Source organism: Anas platyrhynchos, chromosome 3, assembly GCF_047663525.1.
Source record: "Anas platyrhynchos isolate ZD024472 breed Pekin duck chromosome 3, IASCAAS_PekinDuck_T2T, whole genome shotgun sequence".
In the NCBI taxonomy this organism is placed as follows: Eukaryota; Metazoa; Chordata; class Aves; order Anseriformes; family Anatidae; genus Anas; species Anas platyrhynchos.
The window spans coordinates 119,486,362-119,509,457 of record NC_092589.1 but is presented as its reverse complement, the minus strand read 5'-3'; the positions used below and the strand labels follow the sequence as shown (position 1 = coordinate 119,509,457).

Here is a 23,096-nt window from a genome sequence, read left to right as displayed (position 1 = left end):
AGGGCCCCCCACCCCGTGCCATCCCCTTTTAGGGCCCCCCAACCCGGTGCCATCCCCTTTAGGGTCCCCCAACCCATTGCCATCCCCTTTAGGGTCCCCAAACCACCACTCAGTGCTCCGAGGTCACCCCCACTTTATTTGGCACAACCCCAAAAAATGGTTGGGGGGGGGGGGCGCGCAGAGCAGCGGGGCCAGCCCCGACCCCAAACCCGGGAGCTCCCCACCGTGCGCACCCCATTCCCATATCCCAAAAAAAAGGAGGAGGAGGAGGAAGGCTGCCCTATAACACCTTGTCGAGGGCAAATTCAGCTCGGCAGCCCCAAAAGGAATCCGGATAGGGGATTTAGGGCTGCGCAGGGATATAGGGCGGATATAGGGTGGATATAGGGTGGGGGCTCAACCCTCCCCATTAATACCCCCCTGCTCCCCCTGCAGCAACCCCTCCCTCTCCCCCTCGCCACCCCGTTGGGCGCAGGGATTTAGGGCTCGATGCAACCCGTTATAGAGCGCCGTGCCGGCCAGCAGCACCCCAAACCCTACAAGCTGTAAGGCGTGGAAGCTCTCCCACCCTAAAATCAAGCCGAAACCCCAAACGGCCAGGGTGCGCAGGCTGTCCAGGACCATGCGGGTGGTGGCGCTCAGCTCCTTGGTGACGCTGAGCCCGGCGAAATTAAAGAAGGCGATGCTGGTCACCGTCCCTAATAGGGCCACGGAGATAATAGGGCGGCGGGCCACCTGGCAAAAAGCATCGGGGGCGTCCTCCAAAACCCCCCTGGGGTTGGAGCTGAAGCCCCCCGCCGGGATGTAGTACATGGGGATCAGGAGTAGGGCCAGGAGGACGAAGCCGAAAAATCCTATAAGGGTGAAAAAGCCTATAAGGGTGGAGGAAGGGGTGGGAGGGAGGTAACGGGGTCAGGCGTGGCCCCAAAAGGGTGGATCCCACCCCGCAAACCTGTCCTAGAGCTGGGGTTGGGGTCCAGCAGCCGCTCTTTGGGGGTTGTTATACCCTGAGCCCCCCCAAAATGGTGCTCCCCATATTGGGTTTGCACCCCATGCACCCCAAATCCCTCCCCAAAAACACCTGTCCCCATATTGGGTTTGCACCCCATGCACCCTATTACCCCCTAAACCCCCCCAAAACAGCTCTCCCCATATTGGGTTTGCACCCCATGTACCCTGTTACACCCTAAACCCCCCCAAAACACCCCTCCCCATATTGGGTTTGAACCCCATGTACCCTATTACGTCCTGAACCCCCCCCAAAACACCTCTCCCCATATTCGATTTGCACCCCATGCACCCTATTACACTCTGAACCCCCCCAAACACCTCTTCCCATACTGGATTTGCACCCCATGCACCCTATTACATCCTAAACCCCCCCCAAAACACCTGTCCCCATACAGGGTTTGCACCCCATGCACCCTATTACATCCTAAACCCCCCAAAAACACCCCTCCCCATACTGGGTTTGCACCTTGTTACATCCTAAACCCCCCCAAAACACCTCTCCCCATATTGGGTTTGCACCCCATGCACCCTATTACACCCTGAATCCCCCCAAAACACTCGTCCCCATATTGGGTTTGCACCCCACACACCCTATTACCCCCTAAACCCCCCCAAAACACCTGTCCCCATACTGGGTTTGCACCCCACACACCCTATTACATCCCAATCCCCCCCCAAAACACCCCTCCCCATATTGGGTTTGCACCCCATGCACCCTATTACATCCTGACCCCCCCCAAAACACCTGTCCCCATATTGGGTTTTCACCTCATGCACCCTATTACATCCTAAACCCCCCCAAAAACACCTGTCCCCATACAGGGTTTGCACCCTATGCACCCTATTAGGTCCTGAAACCCCCCCAAAATGCCTCTCCCCATGCTGGGTTTGCACCCCATGCACCTTGAAACCCCCCAAAACACCTGTCCCCATATTGGGTTCTCACCCCATGTACCCTATTACATCCCAATCCCCCCTAAAACACCTGTCCCCATACTGGGTTCGCACCCCACACACCCTATTACCCCCTAAACCCCCCCAAAAACCCCTTTCCCCACACCAAATTCACCCCCCCACACCCCCTATTACCCCCTAACCCCCCTCCCCATACCATTTCCCCCCTCCCCTTCACCAAAACCCACCCCAAACCCCCCCTTTTACCCCGTGCCCCATAAAACCTTCGGTCCCCACGGCCTGCAGCGGGTGCACGTCGTGCTTGGAGACGAATTTCTCCTCCAGCACCATCTGGGTGGCCACGATCACCTGCGCCATGACGATGAGGAGGTCACCTGGGGGGGCCAAAAAAATTAAAAAGGGGGGGTCCCAAATCTTCTAAATAGGATTAAATAAAAAATTTATAGGGTTTTTAAAGAAATAGGGGCGAGGAAACGGCGCCGGGCGCGCCGGGGGTCCCCGCTCCACCAGGGCGCACACCGGGTGCATCCAGCGGCTCGTTTTTATGCTAATTTTATGCTAATTACTACTATTAATTAAAAAAATAATTATTATAATTAGGTTTTGGGGTCCAGTTTCCATCCTACAGGGGCACGCGCATCGGTCTCCAATGGGGTTTTTCGTGCCGAAGGCTCCAAGTCTTCCTCTCCAAATTTTTTTCTCCTCCGTCCCCTTTGCGCTCCTTGGGCACCGTCCCAAATTTATAGGTTTTGTCTCCCAGACACCCTTCAGATCCTTTTTTTTTCCCCTTTTTCTTAATCTTTCGGCCACCTGGCCGGGTGTCGGATATCCCATAATAGTCCCCGGTTGTTCCCAAATCCCCAGCCATCAAAAACTTCACCCAAAATTCGCGAATCATTTTCGTTTTGACGCCTCGCCAGAAATTAAAACATTTTTCACCAGGAATTCATGGGGACGGCCCCAAATGGAGCAGCCTTAAATTAATCCCAAAAGAAGACAAAAAAAATTAAAATAAGGCTGGAACCGTTCGAAAAACCCCAAATTTACAAAATAGGTTCGTAAATTTGAGGAGCATTTCCCAAAAACTTAATAAATTGGATGAGGAGGGGGGGGATTTGGGACGCGCCGCGTTTATGGGGCAAGAATTAAATTTAGGATTCGGGCAGGGCTTGTTCTTTATGGCCACCGATTTTTAAGACATTCTTAGCACCCCAAAAAAAGGCTTTTTTCCCCCCAAAAAACGGGGAGCTCCACCTACCCGTGATCACCTGGCTGAGCTGGTGCTGCTGCCCGCGGCCGCCCCGCAGGTCGGCCAACCCCACAAGCAGCAGCCCCAGGATGGTGACCCCGATCCCCAACCACTGGCTCAGCTCCAGGCGGCGCCCCAAAAACCCCACAGAGAGGAGCCCGGTGAAGACGATGACGGAACCCCGAAGCATCTGGAAGCTGGAGGCGCTCGTCATATTTAGGGCTGGAGAGGGAAAAAGACAAAAAAATGACCCCAAAATCATTTTCGGCCCCACGGCGACGCCACCACCCTTTTGGTTTGGGTTCCCCAAACCCCATTGTTGGTTCAGGGGGTCCCCAAACCCCATTGTTGGTTCAGGGGGATCCCCAAACCCCGTTGGGGATTTAGGATGTTGTAGGGTCCCCCAAAAAGCCCCCCCAGCACTCACCCACGTACATGATGCTGGTCCCGGTCATGTCGCAGAGCGCCGGGGGCAGGAAGAGCAGCGGGTTATAGGGTCGCGGGGGGGCCATACGGGGTTCCGACCTCCTCCTGTCCCTCCACAGCAGCAGGTAGAAAACCCCCAAGCAGGAAAATTCCCCCAAAAACATGCCCACCGCCTGCGGGAGGATCGGGTAAGGGGGATGACGGGGGACGGAGCCTTTTAGGGTCTCTCCCCGCGACCCCAAATCCCGCTCTCACCTGTAGGAAGGGGTGCTGGAAGCGGTGCTCCCCCGTCTCGCCGCAGCCCCCGGCGCTGAAGTTGTCGGCCCATCTGTGGGGTGGGAGAGAGCCATGGGGTTAGGGGATGTGGGGCAGATCCTAAAAGGCACCCGGAGCTGTCCTCGTGTCCCCCTGTCCTCATCCTACATTTATTTAGGGACGAGTTGTAGGGCAGGAGGATGACGCCACACCCAGGGGGCAGCTTTGGGGACGGGGTCAGCTTTAGGGACAAGGGGACAGCTTTGGGGTCAGCGCTCCCCCAGGTAGGATCCGTGGCCACCCCAAACTGCTGCCGCTGGCCCCGTTCCCAAAAAAACAAAGCTGAGTGACAGGCAGGGAAAGGGGACACCGATTTCCACACACCGCAGCGACGCGGTGGCCCCGTGCCCAAAAGGATCGTAAGGGACACCCCAAAAGCACCCCCCTGGGTGGCCCAGCCCCGTGGTTTTGGGGTTTCTGGAGGAGGCCGGGCACCCACGCGGCCCCGGAACCCTCAGCTCCAGCCCCACGGCCCCAAATCCTGCCCCACAGCCCCCAGCTCCAGCCCCATAGCTCCAGGACCCCTGGGACCCCAGCACAAGCCCCATAACCCCCAGCTCCAGCCCCACGGCCCCAAATCCTGCCCCACAACCCCCAGCGCCAGCCCCATAGCCCCCAGCTCCAGCCCCACGGCCCCAAATCCTGCCCCACAGCTCCAGGACCCCCAGCTCCAGCCCCATGGCCCCAAATCCTGCCCCACAGCCCCACAACCCCTAGCTCCAGCCCCATGTCCCCCAGCTCTGGCCCCATAGCTCCAGGGCCCCCGGGACCCCAGGACCAACCCCATAACCCCCAGCTCCAGTCCCACAGCCCCAAATCCTGCCCCACAGCCCCCAGCTCCTGCCCCATGGCCCCAGGATCCCTGGCCCCTGCCCCACAGCCCCATAACCCCCAGCTCTGGCCCCATGGCCCCAAATCCTGCCCCACAGCCCCCAGCTCCAGTCCCACAGCCCCAGACCCCCCAACTCTGACCCCAAGCCCCCCATCCCCTGCCCTATGGCCCCACAACCCCAGCTCCAGCCCCACAACCCCAAACCACCACCCTAGGCCCCCCAGCTCCTACCCCACGACCCCAGGACCCCCAACCCCTACCCCACAACCCCTGGCTTCTGCCCTAAGGCCCCACAACCCCCAGCCCCATGACCCCCAGCCCTATAACCCCACGACCCCTGGCCCCTGGCCCCAGCCCCACAACCCCAGGACCCCAACCCCTGCCCCACGACCCCCAGCTCCAGTCCCACAACCCCAGGCCCCCCAACTCTGACCCCAAACCCCCCAACCCCTGCCCTATGGCCCCACAACCCCAGCTCCAGCCCCACAACCCCAAACCACCGCCCTAGGCCCCCCAGCTCCTACCCCACGACCCCCAGGCCCCCCAACCCTGACCCCAGGACCCCAAGACCCCCAACCCCAGCCCCACAACCCCAACCCCTTTACACTGACCCCACAACCCCACAACCCCCAGCACCATGGGGCAAGGCCCAGGCCCTCCAACAGGCCCGGGGCCTACCCCAACCCCCCCCACCCCCCCCAGGACCCCCGGCCCAGCCCCCCCCGTGCCTCAGTTTCCCCAAAAGCACCCCCCAACCCTATAGGGGGGCTCATAGGGGGTCAGGACCCGGTACCCCCCACCCCGGGGGGGTTCAACCCGACCCCTCCCGGCCCCCCCCGCGCTCACTTGGCCGCCAGGGTGTTGATGGAGCCGGTGAGCAGCATGAGGGCGGCCAGGCCCAGCTGCCGCCGGGACCACGACATGGCCCCCTCCGTCCCCTGCGCCGCCACCGCCCGCCCTGAGGCGCCGCCTGGCCGCGCCCCCTTATTTAACCCCGCCCCGCGTGACCCCGCCCACCGCCGCCGACCAATCGGAGGCACGCCCCCCGCTGTGGCCACGCCCCCTCACGTGGCCACGCCCCATCTCGGAGGCCACGCCCACAAACGCCCCTGGCCACGCCCCCTATGGTTAAGCCACGCCCACTCCCGCCGTGGCCACGCCCCCGGGGGTCCGCATGGTCCTAGCGCCCGGTCCCCCCCATGTCCCTATATCCCTCTTACCCCATATCCCCCCATATCCCCCCCATATCCCCCCATATCCCCATATCCCCCCATGTCCCCATAGCCCCCCATATCCCCCATATCCCCATACTCCTCCATGTCCCTATATCTCCCCATATCCCCCCATACCCCTCCATGTCCCCCTGACCCTATATCCCCCCCTGACCCCATACCCCCCCATGTCCCCATATCTCCCCCATAGCCCCCCATAGCCCCCATGTTCCCATATCCCCCCATGTCCCCATATTCCCATGACCCCATATCCCCCCACATCCCCATATCCCCTCCATGTCCCTATATCCCCCCCATGTCCCCATGTCCCCATATCCCCCTGACCCCATATCCCCCCATCCCCTTATCCCCCCCATATCCCCATATCACCCCCATATCCCCCCCATGTCCCCATGTCCCCATATCCCCTCATATCCCCCCCATGTCCCTATATCCTCCCAATGTCCCCATATCCCCCCATATCCCCCCATGTCCCCATGTCCCCATATCCCCCCATATTCCCCCATCCCCATATCCCCCCAATACCCCCCATATCCCCATATTCCCCCATATCCCCATATCCCCATATCCCCCCGTCCCCATATCCCCCTGACCCCATATCCCCCCATCCCCTTATCCCCCCCATATCGCCATATCACCCCCATATCCCCCCCATGTCCCCATGTCCCCATATCCCCCTGACCCCATATCCCCCCATCCCCTTATCCCCCCCATATCCCCATATCACCCCCATATCCCCCCCATGTCCCCATGTCCCCATATCCCCCTGACCCCATACACCCCCATGTCCCCATAGCCCCCCATATTCCCCTAGACCCCATAGTCCCCCATGTCCCCATATCCCCCCCATGTCCCTATATCCCCCCCCGTATCCCCATATCCCCCCATATCCCCCCTGACCCCATATCCCCATGATGTCCCTATATCCTCCTCTGTATCCCCATATCCTCCCATATCCATCCCGACCCCATATCCCCCCCATATCCACATATCACCCCCATATCCCCCCATGTCCCCCCTATGTCTCCCCTATGTCCCCCCCATAACCCCATACCCCCCCATGTCCCCATAGCCCCCCATATCCCCCCCCGACCCCATATCCCTTCCATATCCCCCCCATATCCCCCTGACCCCATATCCCCCCCATGTCCCCATATCCCCCCCATATCCCCCCATATCCCCCATATCCCCCTGACCCCATATCCTCCCCCATGACCCCATATCCCCCTGACCCCACATCCCCCCCCATGACCCCATATCCCCCCCCATATCCCCCCATATCCCCCTGACTCCATATCCCCCCCCGACCCCATATCCCCCCCATATCCCCCTGACCCCATATCCCCCCCCATGACCCCATATCCCTCTGACCCCATATCCCCTCCATATTCCCCCCATATCCCCCTGACCCCATATCCCCCCCCCGACCCCATACCCCCCCCATATCCCCCCAGTGCCACCAGATGTCGCCCTTGCTCCATTTGGGGGCGGGCGGGGAGGCCCGGGGGGGGCCTCACTACTGGAGGTCTTTTGGGTTCGCCTCCCAGTTCGTCCCAGCAGGGCCCAGTCGCCCCTATGGGATCCCCTGGGGGCACTGGGGGCCTCCGGCATCACCCCGAGGGGGCAGGGAGGGGAGGCCCGGGGAAAAGGGAGGCTGAAGGAGATGGGGAAGGGAGGCCGAGGGGATGGAGGCCCAGGGAAGGGAGGCCAAAAGAAGGGAGGCCAAAAGAAGGGAGGCCAAAAGAAGGGAGGCCGAGGGAGATGGGGTTCGGAGGCCAAGGGAAGGGAGGCTGAGGGGAGAGAGGCCAAAGAAGAAGGGGTTTGGGAGGTCAAGGGAAAGGAGGCCCAGGGAGAAGGGGGAGGGAGGCCAAGGGAAGGGAGGCCAAGGGTGATGGGGTTGGGAGACCAAGGGAAAAGAGGCCCAGGGAAGGGAGGCCAAGGGAGAAGGGGAAGGGAGGGCGAGGGAAGAGAGGCTGAGGGAGACAGGGAAGGGAGGCCGAGGGAAGGGAGGCTGAAGAAGAAGGGGTTTGGGAGGTCAAGGGAAAGGAGGCCCAAGGAGAAGGGGGAGGGAGGCTGAGGGAAGGGAGGATGAAGGAGAAGGGGAAGGGAGGGTGAGGGAAGAGAGGCTGAGGGAATGGAGGCTGAGGAAAAGGGGTCAGGAGGATGAAGGAAAGGAGGCCGAGGGAAGAGAGGCTGAGGGAGACAGGGAAGGGAGGCTGAAGGAAGAGAGGCCAAAGAAGAAGGCGTTTGGGAGGTCAAGGGAAGGGAGGCCGAGGGAAGAGAGGCTGAAAGAGACAGGGAAGGAAGGCTGAGGGAAGGGAGGTTGAGGAAGAAGGGGAAGGGAGGCTAAGGGAAAGGAGGCCGAGGGAGACAGGGAAGGGAGGCCGAGGGAAGGGAGGCTGAAGGAGAAGGGGCTGGGAGGCTGAAGGAAGGGAGGCCGAGGGAGAAGGGGAATGGAGGCCAAGGGAAGGGAGGCTGAGGGAAAGGAGGCCAAAGAAGGGGTTTGTAAGGTCAAGGGAAAGGAAGGCCCAGGGAAGGGAGGCCAAGGGAGAAGGGGAAGGGAGGCCGAGGGAAGAGAGGCTGAAAGAGACAGGGAAGGGAGGCTGAGGGAAGGAAGGCCAGTGGAGAAGGGGCTGGGAGGCTAAGGGAAGGGAGGCTGAAGAAGAAGGGGTTTGGGAGGTCAAGGGAAAGGAGGCTGAGGGAGAAGGGGGAGGGAGGCCAAGGGAAGGGAGGCCGAGGGAGAAGGGGGAGGGAGGCCAAGGGAAGGGAGGCCAAGGGAGAGGGGGCTGGGAGGCTGAATGAGGGGAGGCTGAGGAAGAAGGGGTCGGGAGGCTGAAGGAAAGGAGGCCGAGGGAAGGGAGGCCAAAGGAGACAGGGAAGGGAGGCCAAAGGAAGAGAGTCTGAGGGAAGGGAGGCCAAGGGAAGGGAGGCCAAGGGAGAGGGGGCTGGGAGGCCGAGGGAAGGGAGGCTGAAGGAGAAGGGGCCAGGAGGCTGAAGGAAAGGAGACCGAGGGAAGGGAGGCCAAAGAAGAAGGGGTTTGGGAGGTCAGGGGAAAGGAGGCCCAGGGAGAAGGGGGAGGGAGGCTGAGGGAAGGGAGGCCAAGGGTGATGGGGTTGGAAGGCCAAGGGAAAAGAGGCCCAGGGAAGGGAGGCCAAGGGAGAAGGGGCTGGGAGGCTGAATGAAGGGAGGCTGAGGGAGAAAGAGGAGGGAGGCCAAGGGAAGGGAGGCTGAGGAAGAAGGGGTCAGGAGGCTGAAGGAAAGGAGGCCGAGGGAAGGGAGGCCAAAGGAGACAGGGAAGGGAGGCCAAAGGAAAAGAGTCTGAGGGAAGGGAGGCCAAGGGAAGGGAGGCCAAGGGAGAGGGGGCTGGGAGGCTGAGGGAAGGGAGGCCAAGGGAAAAGGGGTCAGGAGGCTGAAGGAAAGGAGGCCGAGGGAAGGGAGGCCAAGGGAGAAGGGGAAGGGAGGCCAAGGGAAGGGAGGCTGAGGGAGACAGGGAAGGGAGGCTGAAGGAAAGGAGGCTGAGGGAAGGGAGGCTGAGGGAAGAGAGGCCAAAGCAGAAGGGGTTTGGGAAGTCAAGGGAAAGGAGGCCCAGGGAAGGGAGGCCAAGGGAGAGAGGGCTGGGAGGCTGAATGAAGGGAGGCTGAGGGAGAAGGGGGAGGGAGGCCAAGGGAAGAGGGGCTGAGGGAAGGGAGGCCAAGAAAGAAGGGATCAGGAGGCCAAGGGAAGGGAGGCCAAAAGAAGGGAGGCCGAAGGAAGGGAGGCCGAAGGAGACAGGGAAGGGAGGCCTAGGGAAGGGAGGCTGAGGAAGAAGGGGTCGGGAGGCCAAGGGAAGGGAGGCCGAAGGAATGGAGGCCAATGGAGAAGGGGCTGGGAGGCCGAAAGAAGGGAGGCCGAGGGAAGAGAGGCCAAAGAAGAAGGGGTTAGGAGGCCAAGGAAAAGGAGGCTGAAGGAGACGGGGCCGGGAGGCCGGAGTGGGACGAGGCCGTGTCTCCCAGCCCTCTCCCAGCACCCTGGGGGAAGTTGGAGGCTGGGAGGAGTGGGGACAGGAGGGGGGGTTGGGGACAGGGTTTTGGGGACGGTGGGTTGGGGCCATTTTTGGGGCGATGCTGCTTTGGGGATGTTGGTTTGGGGACAGTGTTTTCGGGACGATGTTTTGGGGTTGACGGTTTGGGGACATAGGTTTGGGGACATTAGGTTGGGGACAGTCGTTTGGGGTCGTTGGTTTGGGGATGGTATTTTGGGGACATTGTTTTGGGGACTGTTTTGGGGACAGTGCGTTGGGGATGTTGGTTTAGGGACATTGGTTTGGTGACGGTGTTTTGGGGGATGGCGTTTTGGGGACTGGTTTAGGGACATGGGTTTGGGGACCATGGGTTGAGGACAGCGGGTTGGGGATGCTGGTTTGGGGACGATGTTTTGGGGTGGTGGGTTGGGGACAGTGGTTTGGGGTCATTGGTTTGGGGACAGTGGTTTAGGGTCGTTGCTTTGGGGATGGTATTTTGGGGACATCATTTGGGGGACAGTTTTGGGGACGTTGGTTTGGGGACGTTGGTTTGGAGATGGTATTTTGGGGTCATTGTTTTTGGGGCACAGTTTTTGGGGCCAGCAGTTTGGGGACAGTGCCCTGGGGTCGGTGGGTTGGGGCTGGCAATATGGGGACAGTGGCACAACCCCTGTGCCCCCCCTGAAGCCCCCCTGGCTTGGGACCCCCCCATCCCCACCACCCCAAACCCCCTGCCCCTGGTGGTCCCCATCCCGATGCCGCATCCAGCACCAGGGTGACCATGGGAACCCCAAAATATCCCCACCCTGGGGGTCCCAAATCACCCCCCCAGCACCCCCAAAGCCTCTTTATTGGGGACGGGGCCAGGAGGGGACCCCCGAGACCCTTCTGCTGCCACCCCAAGGAGATGATGGTGGAAATCCCAGAAACGGGCACAGGGGTGACCCTCATCGGGGTCCCCAAAACCCCAAAACCCCAAAGGGACGGCGCGGGGGGGGGTCACGGTTCGACCCAGCCTTTATTTCTCTCCGGAAGGGAAACCAGCGGCGCAAACACAATTTTGGGAAAACGGGGAAAAACCTCGTCCCGGGGGGGGTAAAATCCTTTTTTTTTTCTGGGTATTTCTCTCCCCCTTTATAGGGTCACGGCGTAAACGCGCCCTCTCAGAAATGCACATTTTTTTGGGGGGTTAAAAGGTGAGAAAAGAAGCGCCGACGGGCCCCCCGGGGCCCCCCTTGGGTTTGTTTTATTTTTTGGGGGGGTCAAGAGGGGTCGGTGCACGTCTCGGTGTCCCCTCCTGCAGCCCCCTGCCCCCGTTGGGTGAAAATTAGGGTTTTTTCCCCCACTATTCCCTTTTTCTGTGATGGGGACGGAGCCCCCGTGCCCCCCCTGTGCCCCAGAGCGGGGGGAGCACCCCAAAAATTGGGAGCAGGGTGTGGGGTGCGATGGGGGGCAATGGGGTGTGATAGGGAGCAATGGGGGGCTATGGGGTGTGAGGGGGCACAGTGGGGTGCAATGGGGTGTGATGGGGAGCAATGGGATGCGATGGGTGCAATGGGGTGCTATGGGGTGCAATGGGGAACAATGGGGTGCAATAGGGTGTGGTGGGGCACAATGGGGTGCAATGGGGAAGAGTGGGGTGCAATGGGGTGCAATAGGGTGTGATGGGGTGCAATGGGGTGTAGTGGGGCACAATTAGGTGCAATGGGGTGCAATGGGACACTATGGGGTGTGATGGAGTGCAATGGGGTTGCTATAGGGTGCAATGAGGTGCTAAGGGGCACAATGGGGTGCTATGGGGTGCGATGGGGTGCAGTAGGATGTGATGGGTGGCAACGGGATGTGATGGGGCACAGTGGGGTGCAATGGGGTGCAATGGGGCACAATGGAGTGTGATGGGGTGCAACGGGGTGTGATGGGGCACAGTGGGGTGCAGTGGGGTGAAATGGGGCACATTGGAGCACAATGGGGTTCAGTGGGATGCAGTGGGGTGCGATGGGGCACAATGGGGTTCAATGGGGCACAATGGGGTGCAGGGGGGCACAATGGGGTGCAATGGGGCACAATAGGGTGTGATGGGGCACAATGGGGCACAAGGGGGTGCAGTGGGGCACAGCCCCAAGGGTGCAGCTTGGGGTTGTGACGATCAAGGGTAAAAAAACCTCCTCATGCCCCGCATTGTCCCCCAAAAAAACACTTTGCCCCAGGTGACGCCTCCATCCCCAGACCCGCGATGAAGATTGGGGTCGGGGGGGCACCCTACAACCCCAGCCCGGGCACCCCAACCCCTGGTGGCATTTTGGGACCCCCAGTGCCCTGCTCACACCTGGAGAGGGTACCAGGGGGTGCCAGGGGGTGCCAGGGGGGGTCTTGGGGTGCCAGGGGGGGTCTTGGGGGCTCCCCGGACAGGGATATGCGCTCCCCCCCTCTTCCCACCCCACCTCCCCAATTTTTTTCCCCCTTTTTTCCCCGCCGCTTTCCGCCGGCTCCCAGCGCCCTCTCCGGCTCTTCCAAAATTTCACATTTTCGAGGAGTGCCATTTTGCAACGTAAAAATAAAAATAACCCTTAATTTAAGTTAAAATAAAATAACCCGGCCCCCAACCCCCCCCATAACCCCCCTATACCCCCCCAACCACCACCACCACCGTCACCCTCCTGACCCCGCAGCCGCCCCGTGTCCTTTGGGGGGGTCCCCAGAGGGTTTGGGGGGGTGAATTCGGGAAGGGGGGGGTCGTTGGCTATGGGGTGTGTGGAGGGGGGGGGCTACACGGAGCTGCGGCGTTTCACCAGCCCCTGGAAGGCCGAGAGGCTGTGGAGGCCGGTGGAGACGGAGCTGATGGCCGACCGCCGCGCTCCGCAGAAGCAACGTTTGGAAGGGGTCTGGGGGCAACGGCCCGGGGACGAACGCCCCCGTTCCACGCAAGTGTCCGAAGTGGACAAGTCCCGGGGGATGATCATGGGGATGGAGTACTGCAACTTCTCCCGGCTCTTGTACCACAAGCACGAGCACATGGATTGGAAGTGGAGCACCTCGGCGTAGACATTACGCAGCCCCCCTCCTCCTCCTCCTCCTCCTCCTCCTCCTCCTCCTAACGCCATGCCCCCTGTGGAAGCCATTGAGGCACCGGGGGGGCTCATTTCATCTCCTTGCCCTCCTCCTCCTCCTCTCCTCCTTGCCCGGCCCGGTTGAGCAAGGCCCGGTGCTCGGCGTCCCTCTTCTCATCCTCGGCGTTCATGGTCATGAAGCGCAACACCACCAGGTTGAGGAAGGCCCCGATGACCGTCAGCCCCGTCAGGATGTAGACGAAGCTGAAGGCCACGTACTGCGGCTGGTTCTGCAGCGCCTCGTCCTTCTGCAGGGCCACGTAGTCCCCGAAACCGATGGTGGTCAGGGTGATGAAGCAGTAGTAGTAGGCGTGGAAGAAGCTCCAGCGCTCGTAGTAGGAGAAGGCCGCCGCCCCCACGCACAGGGTGCTGATGCAGGAGAAGAAGCCGATGGCCACCATGTTGGCCATGGAGACCTCGGCCCGCCTCATGCCCAGGCACTTCTTGGCGCGGTGCAGGAGGTAGCGGACGAAGGTGTTGATGCGTTCCCCCAAACTCTGGAACATCACCAGGGTGAGGGGGATGCCCAGCAGGGCGTAGATCATACAAAAAACCTTCCCGCCGTCCGTGCTGGGGGCCGCGTGGCCGTACCCTAAAAAGGGGGGGAGAAGGTGCGGAGAGGGGTTTGGGGTGGTCCCGGTGTTTTGCAAAGCCCCCCTGCTGTGGTCAGCCCGGGGGGGTGTGGGGTCTTGGGCCGCAAGGGTTGGGTGGGGATGGGATGGAGAAGGGGAAAAATGGGAGATTTTAGGGAATGGAGAGGGGAGGGGGCATGACTGACCTCTGTCACCCCATCCCTGTGTCCCTGCAGCCCTGTGTCTCTGCGTCCCCATGTCCCCGCATCTGTGTCCCCATGTTCCTTTATCCCTGTATGCCCATGTCCCTTTATCCCTATGTCCCCATGTCCCTTTATCCCTGTATCCCCATGTCCCTGTATCCTTGTATCCCCATGTCCCTATATCCCTGTATCTCCATGTCCCTTTATACCCATGTCCCCATGTCCCTATATCCCCGTGTCCCTATAACCCTGTATCCCATGTCCCTATAACCCTAGGGGGTTATAGGGGGTCCCTGCATCTCTGTCCCCATGTCCTTTTATCCCTGTATCCCATGTCTCTGCATCTCTGCATCCCCATGACCCTATATCCCTGTGTCCCTGTGTCCCTATGTCCCTGTGTCCCCACGTCCCTATATCCCTGTATCCCATGTCCCTTTATCCCTGTGTCCCCATGTCCCTTTATCCCAGTATCCCCATGTCCCTACATCCCTGTATCCCCATGTCCCTATAACCCTGTATCCCATGTCCCTATATCCCTGTGTCCCTTTATCCCTGTATCCCATGTCCCTATAACCCCATGTCCCTATAACCCTATATCCCATGTCCCTATATCTGTGTCCCTTGTCCCTTTATCCCCATCCCCGTGTCCCTACATCCCTGTGTCCCATGTCCCTATAACCCTATGTCCCTATAACCCCATGTCCCTATAACCCTACATCCCATGCCCCTTTATCCCTCTGCCCCCAGGATCTGCCATCGGCCCCCCGGGGGCTGCCAGTTCCCCATCCCTGGGGGCAGCATCTGGCCGTGCCCTAAATCTCCTGCCCGCGCAGGACGCACGCAGATGGGACCGGGTGGGGGGGGAGGATTCCGGCCCCGTAACGCAGCCCAGCAACAGCCAGCTCAGCCCGGGGGGGCCGGGGGGGCTGGAGCTGCCACGAGGGCAAACACCCCCCTCCTCCTCCTCCTCTCCTCCTCCTCCTCCTTCCTTCTCCTTCTCCTTCTCCTTCTCCTTCTCCTTCTCCTTCTCCTTCTCCTTCTCCTTCTCCTTCTCCTTCTCCTTCTCCTTCTTCTCCTTCTCCTTCTCCTTTCCCTTTCTTATTCCCTTTCCTTTCTTATTCCCCTTTCCCCTTCCTCTTTCCTCCCTTTCCCATTATTTTCCTTTTCCTTTTTTCTTTCCCTTTCCCTTCTTTTTTTTCTTTTTTTTTTTTACTTTTTCTTTTTTTCTTTTTCTTTTTCTTTTTCTTTTTCCTTCCTTTTCCTTTTCCTTTCCCTTTTCCTTTCCCTTTTCCTTCTCCTTCTTCTCCTCCTCCTCCTTTCCCTTTCCCTTTCCTTTTTCCTTTTCCTTTCCCTTTCCCTTTTCCTTCTCCTTCTCCTCCTACTCCTTCTCCTCTTTTCCCTTTCTTATTCCCTTTCCTTTTCTTATCCTCTTTCCCTTCCTCTTTTCCTTCCTTCCCCATTATTTTCCCTTCCTTTCCCTTTCCCTTTCCCTTTCCCTTTCCCTTTCCCTTTCCCTTTCCCTTTCCCTTTCCCTTTCCCTTTCCCTTTCCCTTTCCCTTTCCCTTTCCCTTTCCCTTTCCCTTTCCCTTTCCCTTTTTTCTTTTTCACTTCTTTTTCAACTTCTTATTTTTTCCTTTTCCTTTTCCTTTTCCTTTTCCTTTTCCTTTTCCTTTTCCTTTTCCTTTTCCTTTCCCTTTCCCTTTCCCTTTCCCTTTTCCTTTCCCTTTCCCTTTCCCTTTCCCTTCTCCTTCTCCTCCTCCTCCTCCTCCTCCTCCTCCTCCTCCTCCTCCTCCTCCTCCTCCTCCTCCTCCTCCTCCTCCTTCTCCTTCTCCTACTCCTTCTCCTCCTTTCCCTTTCTTATTCCCTTTCCTTTTCTTATTCCTCTTTCCCTTCCTCTTTCCCTTCCTTCCCCATTATTTTCCCTTTCCCTTCCTTCCCCTTCCCCTTCCCCTTCCCCTTCCCCTTCCCCTTCCCTTCCCCTTCCCCTTCCCCTTCCCCTTCCCCTTCCCCTTCCCCTTCCCCTTCCCCTTCCCCTTCCCCTTCCCCAGTTATTCAAAGCCTCCAGGACCTGTTCCCCATAAGAACAGCCGTGTTCCCCTACACGTGAAAAACATTTCCATATATTAGGGCACATGGAAAACTTTAGGATGTTCCCCTATACGTGGAAAACATTTGGGTATTAATTAATTAATATTAATATTAATTAAAATTGGGGACCCCCCCGGGCACCTCTCCCCCGGTGCCGGCACCGTCCCCGGGTCCCCGTGGGCCATTTCTGAGCGAAAACTATCGGGGCCGGCTGGACTTGGGGACGGCTTTGGGGACCCCAATGCTAGATTTGAGGCAAATTGACCCTACAAAAAGTTTTGCCCCTCCTGGGGCCCAGCCCTGCCCTCTGGGGACCCCCCCAGCCACAAAGCCGTGTGGGGTCTGCGGTCCCCTTTCCTCCTGCGCCCTGGGGGGTTTCAGGTCCCCTTTTTTCCTGTGGGGGGGAGCTGGGGGGCTCCAAATCCACCTGCTGCTCCCAGGGGACCCCAAATCCACCTTCTGCTCCTGGGGGACCCCAAATCCCTCAGCTGCTCCTTTAGCCCCATTTCCCCCAGACCATATTTAGTAAATTTACCCCAATTTCCCCAGGGCTATATTTAGGATATTTAATATATTCAGCCCCATTTCCCCGGGGCTATATTTAGGGTATTTAACCCCATTTCCCCAGGACTATATTTAGGATATTTAACCCCATTTCTTGGGGCTATATTTAGCACATTCAGCCCCATTTCCCCCAAAAAGTCCAAGCATCAACCCCCCTCCTCCCCCCCCCCCCAATTCCATCGGGCACTGCCTGATCCCTGCCACATTTTTGGGGTGAAAGTCGGGGATTTTAAAACCTGAAGGACTGGCAGGTGGTAGGGGAGACCCTGGGGGAGGGGGGCGAGCCCCAAAACCCCTCTTGCTTGCCCCCCCCATTTTCATCCTTTATGGGACCCTGCAGATGCTGTGTGCCCCCCTGCCCTATTGGGGACCCCTTCCCAGTGACCCCATTGTGGCAAGGTCCAAATCCTGCCCCCCAAAAAAACCTTACAAAGGGGGCTCAGCACCTTTTCCCTGCTTCCACCCCCCCCCCCCCCAAAAAAAAAAAAAAAAAACAGCCCCAGAGGGTGCCAAGAGGGGAGAAACCCTGGCACGTCCCCAAGGCTCGCGGCTGCCTCGTGGCCTTTTTAGGGCCGCGGAGGAGCAGGTGTAGGGCTGGGACCTGGAGCACGGCCAGGGGATGAGCGGGCAGCGGGCCATGGGGCTGCAAAAAGGGGGGGGGGAACGGTGAGGGGCTGGGGGGCTGCGGGGTGGGGGGTGCCGGGGGTGAAGGGGGTTAATTATGGGGCTGTAGGGGTGCAAGGTATGGGGTTGCAGGGAGTGAGGGGATGGGGTTGCAGGGAGCAAAGTTATGGGGCTGCAGGGGGCAAGGTTATGGGGCTGGGGGCTAGGGCTGCTGGGGGCAAGGGATATGGGGCTGCAGGGGGCAAAGGGATGGGGCTGCAGGGAAATAGGATATGGGGCTGCAGGGGGCAAAGTTGTAGGGCTGCAGTCCCCGTCCCCCCCCCGCGCCCTCCCCCGTGCCGCGGGCCCGATGCTGTCATGGAAAATCCCCGCAGCGGCCAAGGGCCGTGTTTGCGCTGACCCAAAACTGGCAATTTTTCACTCAATTCTGGGGCTCCGCCAGGCCTGTTCCCGGTTTCCAACACCCCCCCCCAAAAAAAGTTCTCCCATTCTCCCTGCCATGGGGCTGGGTGCTGGTGGCCCCCCAGAGGGAAGGGGTCTCGGGGGGGGGGATAAAAACCGTGCTCCAGAACCCGGCACTGTGCACAAGTACCCAGATTGTGCACCGGCACCCAGCTCTTTGCACGAGTGCACAGCACCTTGCACAAGCACCCAGCACCTTGCACAAGCACCCAGCACCGTGCACCAGCACCCAGCACCATGCACCAGTGCCCAGCACCTTGCACAAGCACCCAGCACTGTGCACAAGCACCCAGCACCTTGCACAAGCACCCAGCACCTTGCACAAGCACCCAGCACCATGCACCAATGCATAGCACCATGCATTTGCACCCAGCACCGTGCACAAACATCGTGCACCAGCACCCAGCACCCTGCACAATCATCCAGTACCATGCACTAGCACCGTGCACAAGCACCCAGCACCATGCACAAGCCTGCAGCACGGTGCACCAGCACCATGCAGAAGCACCAGCACCATGCAGAAGCACCAGCACCATGCAGCAGCACCCAGCAGCGTGCACTGATGCCCAAATTGTGCACCAGCACCATGCAGCAGTGCCCGGCACCGTGCACAAGCACCCAGCACCGTGCACTAGTGCCTAGCACCATGCACCAGCACCGTGCACAAGCACCCAGTGCTCTGCACAAGCATCCAGCACCATGCACCAGTGCCCAGCACTGTGCACAAACACCCAGCACTGTGCAGCAGGGCATAGCATCATGCACCTGCACCTAGCACCATGCACCAGCACTGTGCACAAGCACCATGCACCAGCACCCAGTGCTCTGCACAAGCACCCAGCACCATGCACTAATGCATAGCACCATGCACCAGCACCGTGCACAAGCACCGTGCACCAGCACCCAGTGCTCTGCACAAGCACAGAGCACCATGCAGCAGTGCCCAGCACCCTGCACAAGCACCCAGCACCATGCACCAGCACCCAGCACTGTGCACCAATGCATAGCACCATGCATTTGCACCCAGCACTTGCACAAGCACCCAGCACCATGCACCAGTGCATAGCACCACACACCAGCACCGTGCACAAGCACCATGCACCAGCACCCAGCACTCTGCACAAGCACAGAGCACCATGCACCTGCACCCAGCACCATGCACCAGCACCGTGCACAAGCATAATGCAGTAGCACCTAGCACTGTGCACAAGCACCCAGCACCATGCACAAGTGCCCAGCACTGTGCACCAGTACCCAGCACTCTGCACAAGCACTCAGCACTGGTGCACAAGCACCCAGCACTGTGCACCAATGCATAGCACCATGCATTTGCACCCAGCACTTGCACAAGCACCCAGCACCGTGCACCAATGCATAGCACCATGCACCAGCACCATGCACAAGCACCGTGCACCAGCACCCAGTGCTCTGCACAAGCACCCAGCACCATGCACCAGTGCCTAGGACCACGCACCAGCACCCAGCACCCAGCACCAGCACCCCCCAGCACCCCCGCAGCCCCTCTGCTCTCCCCACCGGGACCCCCCCGCCCCGAGGCAGCCGCTCTTCTCCCCCCCTTTTCCAGCCCCACTCCTCCCCGGCCAGGATTTCTCCAACCCTGCCATAAATCCTGCGCGCTGCGCTCGCTGCAGCCCGGCCGAGAAAAAAAATGTTGAAGCCAGCCCATAAATCACACGCGGGGCTCCGGAGCCGGGCCCGGCTTCCCAGCACCCAGATCGAGCTTGGCAATAGGAAATAGGAAAAAAAAAAATAAAAAAAAGACCAAAAAATCACGAAATTGGGCCGCGGGTTGGTTTTTGCCCCTCAGTAGGCTTCAGAGTGAACGGCCCCGATGGCAATACCCCGGGCAGGGTATTGGCACCCCCCCAGGGGTGTTTTTGGGGTGGGGGGGGGGCGTTTTAGGGCAACTGGTGGCCCTAAACCGGAGCAGCAGGGTCCTTCCCCACGGCGCGTTCACTCTGAAGCCTACTGAGGGGCTGGAGCAGCGATGGAAATAGCAGCGGGGGGGGGCGCACGGCAAGGCCCTGGCTCCGACGGGGGGGGGAAAAAGCAGCCAAGGACGGGCAGCGAGGCCAAGGGCTTGGGGGGGGCGCAGCAGGGGGGGGGGGCGAGCCAACCCAGCCTTGCCACCCTGTCCCCGTGTCCCCCCCCGAGGTGTTGGGGAAGGGGTTGTGGGGTCCCCCCCGGGGTGGTGCCCGCGTTCCCGTGTCCTCGTCCTTGTCCTCAGCCTCTTTTTTTGCCCCCCCCCCCGGGGGGGGCTGAGCAGGGAAGGTCCCGGCACCATCCCGCAGTTTGGGAACATGGGGGGGCCACCAGGAGACCCCCCCATGGGGGCAGAATTAGGGACACGGAGGGGACACCGCTGAGCCGTCCCGTGCCATAAACAACCCCAAAAGGGGGGGGGACAAGGGGGGGGACAGTGACAGATGGTGGCACCGTGGCCAGCCCCCGCCACCTGCCCCGAGCCCAAATGGTCACAACGAGGTGATTTTGGGAACAGGGGACACGTTTTGGGGCCGGTGACAGCCCCCCCCCCCCGGCACGTGGCACGGACACGGGGTACCCGTGCGCGCACCCGGCTGCCACCAGCGCTGTCCCCATGGGTGTCACCACGGGGGGGTCATCTCTCACGGACCCCCCCCCCACAGGGCAGCAGCACCCAGCCCCGGGCACCCTTGGGTGCCCCCCAGCTCCCTCCCCAAAACCAGACCCCCCCCCCCTCCCTGAGAGTGTCAAAAGGGACGGAGCCCAGGGGAGCTCGGGGACAGGGGGACGCGTGCTGGGGACAGGGCCGCCAGGGACCTTCAAAGCCTCGATTTTTGGCTCTTTTCCCAGGAAAAGGGGAAAAAAAAAAAAAAACACTACAAAAAAAAAGCACAAAAAGCACGGAAAACTTCAGAGCGGGGCCCAATTTTCCTCTTTTTCTCGTTTTTTTTTTTAAAGCTTGCCCTGCGCCCCCCCAGGATCCGTCCCCGGCTGGGGACAGGCACAAAGCCCCCCCCCCAACGACCCCCCCTGACCCCCCCACCCCTCTCACGTCAGACATAAGCTGCTTCCCCGAGCCGGCCCCAGCTGCTCCGCCAGCCCCCAGCCCATAATAACCCCCCCAGATCAGCCCTGAAGCCCCCCCAGGACCCCCCCCAACCACAGACCCCCCCCCCAGGGTCCTGCCTGCGGCACGCTGAGATTTTAGGGGTCCGGGGATGGGGACGTTTTGGGGCTGGGGGTTTATAGGGGTCCTGTGCCCCCCCCCTCTCTGTCCCCAGCCCCCTGTCCCCCTCCCCTAAAAGAGGGGGGAGCCTCCAGCCCTGCTGGACCCCAAAACCCCCCCAGGATCCCCCTGCAGGGCCTGGAAGTGGGGTCCCTGCCCCAAAACAAGGCTCAGCCCCCCCCCAAACAGCCTAGGGATTTAAGAGGGGGTGGGAATGGGGGGTGGGGGGGTGATTCCGGGCAGGGGATCCCCAAAATTGGGGGGCTCTGGGCTGCGGGGATGGGCAGGGGGTGTGGGGGGGTGTTTTGGGGTTTTGGGAAGGGGGCTGTCTGGGGTCGGGTGGTTTGGGGAGGGGACCTTTGGGGTGGGATTTTGGGGAGGGTGCCCTTGGGGTGGGCTTTTTGGGGAGGGGACTTTTGGGGTGGGCTTTTTGGGGAGGGGTCCTTTGGGGCCGGGCTTTTTGGGGAGGGGACTTTTGGGGTGAACGTTTTGGAGAAGGGTCCTTTGGGGTCAGGCATTTTGGGGAGGGGTCCGTTGGAGCTGGGCCTTTTGGGAAGGGGACTTTTGGGGTAAGCGTTTTGGAGAGGGTGCCACTGGGGCCGGGCGTTTTGGAGAGGGGTCCTTTGGGGCCGGGCGTTTTTAGGAGGGGACTTTTGGGGTCGGGCGTTTTTAGGGGGGGACTTTTGGGGTCGGGCGCTTTTGGGTGGGGACTTTTGGGGTCGGGCGTTTTGGGGAGAGGTCTGGCGGGGTGGGCATTTTGGGGAGGGGTCCTTTAGGGTGAGCGTTTTGGAGAGGGTGCCACCGGGGCCGGGCGTTTTGGAGAGGGGTCCTTTGGGGCCGGGCGTTTTGGAGAGGGGTCCTTTGGGGTCGGGCGTTTTGGGGAGGGCTCCGGCGGGGTCAGGCCTTTTTGGGGAAAGCTCCGGCGAGTCTGCACAGCTTCAGCAACCAACCGTGCAGCTCCCCCTAACACCCCAGGGCTGCGCGCAACGGGGGGCCCCCTCAACATCTCCCTCATCCTCCGGGGGCGCACAGCGCAGCGCACCCCTCATCCTCCGGGGGCGCACCCGCAGGGGCCGGGGGCGCATCGGCAGGGGGCCGGGGGGGGGCACGCCGTTACCTATGGTGGTGATGACGGTGATGGCGAAGTAGAAGGAGCCGGCGAATTTCCACTGCACGCCGGCCTTGTGCGGCTTGAGCTTGAGCACGACCCACTCGAGCTCGCGGAAGCCGGCGGCGCTCAGGTTGTACTTGCTCCGCAGCTCCTGGCTGCGCGCCTCCAGCCTCCGCCGCTCCTCCGTCTCCCCCTGGGACTCGAGGGCGTCGAAAACGGCGGCCCCCACCAGCAGGTAGGTGAAGGTGCACATGATGAGCGCCAGCGTGCGCACATTCTGCCGCTTCATGGTGCGCAGCAGCGGGCGGCGGAGGAGGCGGCGGAGGCGGCGGAGAGGGGGGGAGGCGGTGGTGGAGGAGGGGGCGGCGGGGCCGTCTGGGGCATGGCGGCGGCGAGGTGGAGAGGTGGGGGGGCGCTGGGGTCCCGGTGGTGGTGCTGGTGGTGGTGGTGGTGCTGGTGGTGGAGGTGGTGGAGGTGGAGGAGGAGAGGGGAGGGGGCGGTGGAGGAGGGGGCGGGTGGGGGCGGAGCTGTCCTTCAGCACCAGTGCGCCCCCCCCCGCAATGGGAATGGGGATTGGGAACAAGGGGGTGGTACTGGGAATGGGGGTGGTGGGAGTGGTGGTGGGGAATGGGCGCTGGGAAATGGGAATGGCACCGGGACTGGGCACTGGGCACTGGGACTGGCACCAGTACTGGCACCAGGCACCAAGCACTGGGTACTGGGAATGGCACTGGGAATGGCACCAGGCACTGGGAATGGCACTGGGTACCGGGCACCAGGTACTGGGCACTGGGCACTGGGAATGGCACCAGGTACCTGGCACCGGGCACTGGGAATGGCACTGGGAATGGCACCAGGCACTGGGAATGGCACCAGGTACCTGGCACCGGGCACTGGGAATGGCACTGGGAATGGCACCAGGCACTGGGAATGGCACCAGGACCAGGCACTGGGCACTGGGACTGTCACCAGTACTGTCACTGTGTGCCAGGCACTGGGTACTGGGACTGGCACTGGGTACCTGGCACTGGGAATGGCACCGGGACTGGGCACTGGGCACTGGTACAGTCACCAGTACTGCCACTGGGTACCAGGCACTGGGTACTGGGACTGGCACTGGGTACTGGGCACCAAGCACTGGGAATGGCACTGG

General features: G+C 60.9%; 3 protein-coding genes across 3 annotated transcripts; all 3 read right to left on the bottom strand.

Annotated features, from left to right (window-relative positions):
• Window positions 1-116: 116 nt before the first annotated feature.
• On the bottom strand, window positions 117-5,755 carry SLC35F6 (solute carrier family 35 member F6). Its single transcript, XM_072036614.1, has 6 exons — window positions 5,595-5,755; window positions 3,857-3,929; window positions 3,603-3,774; window positions 3,185-3,397; window positions 2,190-2,300; window positions 117-854 (listed from the first exon to the last, which is right to left on the bottom strand). Exons 1-6 carry the CDS (start codon window positions 5,669-5,671, stop codon window positions 397-399), a joined length of 1,104 nt encoding a protein of 367 aa, XP_071892715.1. The 5' UTR covers window positions 5,672-5,755; the 3' UTR covers window positions 117-396.
• Window positions 5,756-7,482: 1,727 nt separating this feature from the next.
• On the bottom strand, window positions 7,483-10,636 carry LOC140002046 (uncharacterized). Its single transcript, XM_072035135.1, has one exon. The coding sequence runs from the start codon at window positions 10,152-10,154 to the stop codon at window positions 8,661-8,663; it is 1,494 nt and encodes a 497-aa protein (XP_071891236.1). The 5' UTR covers window positions 10,155-10,636; the 3' UTR covers window positions 7,483-8,660.
• A 343-nt stretch (window positions 10,637-10,979) lies between these two features.
• KCNK3 (potassium two pore domain channel subfamily K member 3) lies at window positions 10,980-22,371 on the bottom strand. Its single transcript, XM_072036611.1, is given in 3 exon segments — window positions 10,980-13,147; window positions 13,150-13,679; window positions 21,950-22,371. Coding segments are annotated over 3 exon segments (1,215 nt in total). The 5' UTR covers window positions 22,233-22,371; the 3' UTR covers window positions 10,980-12,745.
• Between the last annotated feature and the right edge of the window lie 725 nt (window positions 22,372-23,096).

Coding starts and splice junctions, on each gene's coding strand:
- SLC35F6 (XM_072036614.1), bottom strand. CDS start 5,671: ATGTCGTGGTCCCGGCGGCAGCTGGGCCTGGCCGCCCTCATGCTGCTC. Junction 3,930..5,594: donor ATCAACACCCTGGCGGCCAA/GTGAGCGCGGGG, acceptor CCCACCCCACAG/ATGGGCCGACAACTTCAGCG. Junction 2,301..3,184: donor GCTCAGCCAGGTGATCACGG/GTAGGTGGAGCT, acceptor TGGCCCCCCCAG/GTGACCTCCTCATCGTCATG.
- LOC140002046 (XM_072035135.1), bottom strand. CDS start 10,154: ATGTCCCCAAACCGTCAACCCCAAAACATCGTCCCGAAAACACTGTCC.